At 35.8% G+C, this 3,294-nt stretch overlaps 1 protein-coding gene across 1 annotated transcript; it reads left to right on the forward strand.

Annotated features, from left to right (window-relative positions):
• The first annotated feature begins 204 nt into the window (after window positions 1-204).
• On the forward strand, window positions 205-3,012 carry LOC130800061 (BTB/POZ domain-containing protein At3g05675-like). The gene is made up of 2 exons (XM_057663406.1): window positions 205-555; window positions 1,438-3,012. The coding sequence occupies exon 2, from the start codon at window positions 1,479-1,481 to the stop codon at window positions 2,787-2,789; it is 1,311 nt and encodes a 436-aa protein (XP_057519389.1). The 5' UTR covers window positions 205-555; window positions 1,438-1,478; the 3' UTR covers window positions 2,790-3,012.
• The last annotated feature ends 282 nt before the right edge of the window (window positions 3,013-3,294 follow it).

Consider the following 3,294-nt stretch of genomic DNA (forward strand, 5'->3'; position numbering starts at 1 on the left):
AATAAAAACTATTTTGGAATTATATTTTGCTAGATAAGAGTTTTAATTTTAATTTAATTAGGGGTTATTTTAGCTTTGGATAAAATTAAGAGGTTTTGAACTTTCAGACCATTATCAAATAGCTTAACTTTTATATGAACACAAAGTTTAAGAAATATATTGTGATACACCTCAAAGTGTCTATTTTTTTTCTTGTCCAGTACTAATTAGGCAAATCATTCCAATTGGAGAGAGTCATATAATAACAAAAAGGAAAAGAAATATAATAAGCTCTATGCCCCTATCTACCGTAGACTTTCTCCCGTGCTTCTCCTCTCATCTTTCTATCTAACGATTCCGTTCTCTTTCTTTACACTCGACCACCACCACGGCGGCTCAAATCACCACCTTCAGCACGCGCCACCACTATGAAGGATATGACCTCGCCACTCCCTACATTAACAGCAGCCTTGACCTTTCCTCGCGCATAGTGCGCGCCTCCAGCCACCACCAGCCACTGCGCCACTCACACTACCACTTATTCGCGGTCTCTTACCCGTGTAACCCCATTTGTTTGTAAGCTATCCTCTTCCCTATTGAATTTATTGTTTCTAATTGACGAATTGATTATCGAATTTCATGGTTGATTTTGTGCTCAATTTGATGGAATTGGTGATAGTGCTATGCTAACATCGATTGATTGTGGTGAATATTAGTCTCGAGTAAGAATAAGGTGTTAATTTTGTGAATTTGTTATTGCAATAGTCAATTGCTACGCCATTTACATCAGTGGCAGAGCTAAAAGAGAAGTGATGTCGATAATTTAAATATGAAAAGTACAACTAATTATGCATATTGAAACCAAAATTTTCATTGCAATGCTACTAATTAAAAACTATATTCTAATGTTGAAGCAAAGTTTATATTCTTAAGTTTTGTAACTAGGAGTAATTCCTGAAAAAGAATGTCTTCATAAAAAATTTCTTGTATGAGAATGAAGGTTTTTTTTACCGTATGTTCCATTAAATCTTGATAAGAAAATGGAAAACAGAGGTTGTAAGGGGGAGTAGGACCTTGGTCTCCTGAGTTTTACCAACTATGCAACTACATTCTTCTATGAATAATAGATTTTTGTTTTGATCAAGTGATGTGAAGTGAAAGCCTTGACTCTCTTCCAATTCCACCACTTATTTACAGTGTCATTGATAGAGTATGTAAACATATAATGTTCTTTGACCATCAACTTAAGATTTTGTTTTGAGTTGGTCCTTTATATGGTATCGAAGCCTACATATGATCATTATTGTGTGGTTTCTGATCATTTACTGGACAGTCTACTAGGTTTTCTAGTGATTCAAAGCTGGTATACCCCATCTCTTTGTGTATGTATTAGATTTTTGTGCTCTGTTAATGTCAGTGATAAATTTAAACTACTCACATAAAAGCGCTTTGTTTCAGCTGCTCTCAAGTATGAATCTTCATCACCATTTGCATAACCTATGGACGAAGCGACAGTAGATCAGAGCAGTAAGGCTAAAGATGATCACAACATTAAAGAAATCACCGTTTACTTGAGAATTAATGAGCAAGGAACCCACAAATTATTCTTTTTTAAATCTTCTGTGCTTATAGCAAAGAGCGAATTCTTTGCCAATAAGCTCTCATCTCCTAATGCAAGTTCTTGCATTGAAATTCACTGCTCAGTTCTTGACTATGATCACTATGTTCATCTCTTGAGCCATCTTCATCTTCCTAGTAATTCACTTGTTGACTCGTGGAAAAGTGTAAATTCGGCCCTTGGTGTACTTAAGGTTGCAGTTTCTCTCCAATGTGAAGAAATTGCAAAAGCCTGTGTCGACTACTTAGAAGCTGTTCCTTGGGAAGACAAGGAAGAGGAGGAGATAATAAGAATTGTGCCTCAACTTGGCAATATAGCCTCTCCTATTTTGGCCCGGGTTAAGCCCCTAGATCCAAATTTGACCAAAAATGTTTTTCTTGCTGCTGTTCGGTATGCTATGTCTATCAACCCACCTTGCCCTCCATTTGGTGATGAGATTCGGATCTCTGCTCAAGAGCAAATAGAATACATGCTAGTGGAAGACGAAGAGACTCCATTAGTAGCAGCTGATGATCAAGTGAAATCTGAGATTAAAAACGGTCTTTCTCAAATGTTTTCTCTGTTTGAAAAGGAACTTTCTTCCCTCCTTTCATACTCTGACATTTCCTTGGAAACCTCCGAAAATAACCTATTACACAATCTAGGTGGTCTTGAATGGTTGTGTAATTTACTACCAAAGATTAACCTTATGGGGGATTTTGTCTCAAAATGGGTTGATCTATCTATCTTTATAATAAGTGTGATTGAAAACCCAAAATTGGAATCTGTCATGTGGAGCTTAAAGTTCAAGCTCATCGAGATTACTGCAAAAGTCTTGGATATTGTTGGCTACGGCAATGTGATTTTGCCTCCCGTATGTAGGGTGCAACTGTTAAAGATATGGCTTCCCTACATTCAAAAGATGAAGCCTATCCTAGATTCCGTTGGTGACAAGACAGGTTTTCCTTTCAGAATGGATGAAGACCTTTGTCAAAGCATCCAAGGAGCCATTGTTTCACTTATTGTAGCATTACCATCTAATGATCAGGCTGATATACTGGCTAATTGGATGGAATCCAAACAGTTAGAGTATCCAGACTTAACTGAGGCTTTCGAGATATGGTGTTACCGAACAAAGTCTTCAAACAGAAGACTAGCAGAGGGGTTGGATGGACTTAGCAATGGCTCGTTTAGTTCGAATTCATCGTCCTGATTTGGCGCGGTCGGAAGTTGTAAAACAGTGAGCTGAAGCACGGTGCTTTAACCTAATTTTACCTTTCTTTGTACTTACCCTTAAATTTTTTAGGGCTTAAGCAAATGATAATCAGTTAATCACTGTGTAATGTTATTTGATGTTATCACATTATTTAGACTTGCGTTTTTGTTCAATTTTTTTTTTTTGAAAAATTATCTTGAATAATATAAATTTTTGTTGAGTTCTCTACTATATAATACCAAGTTTTGATTAACAATGAATAATACCAACTTAGGGTGTGTTTTCCTAGAATAATACGAACTTTTGTCAAATAGCCTACTATAAACAAAAATTAGTATATTATTTTAGGCAAACACCACCTTATGTTGGTATTAATCACGGTAATTTTTCCCAAGTGTTATTGTTATCAATTGTTTTGTATAAATGTGAAAAGAGAAACACTTGTTTGAAAGATTTTTTTTTCTTACACGTGATTACAACAAATGTTTTTAAAAGAACATAT

Source organism: Amaranthus tricolor, chromosome 14 (genome assembly GCF_026212465.1).
Source record: "Amaranthus tricolor cultivar Red isolate AtriRed21 chromosome 14, ASM2621246v1, whole genome shotgun sequence".
Taxonomy (NCBI): domain Eukaryota; kingdom Viridiplantae; phylum Streptophyta; class Magnoliopsida; order Caryophyllales; family Amaranthaceae; genus Amaranthus; species Amaranthus tricolor.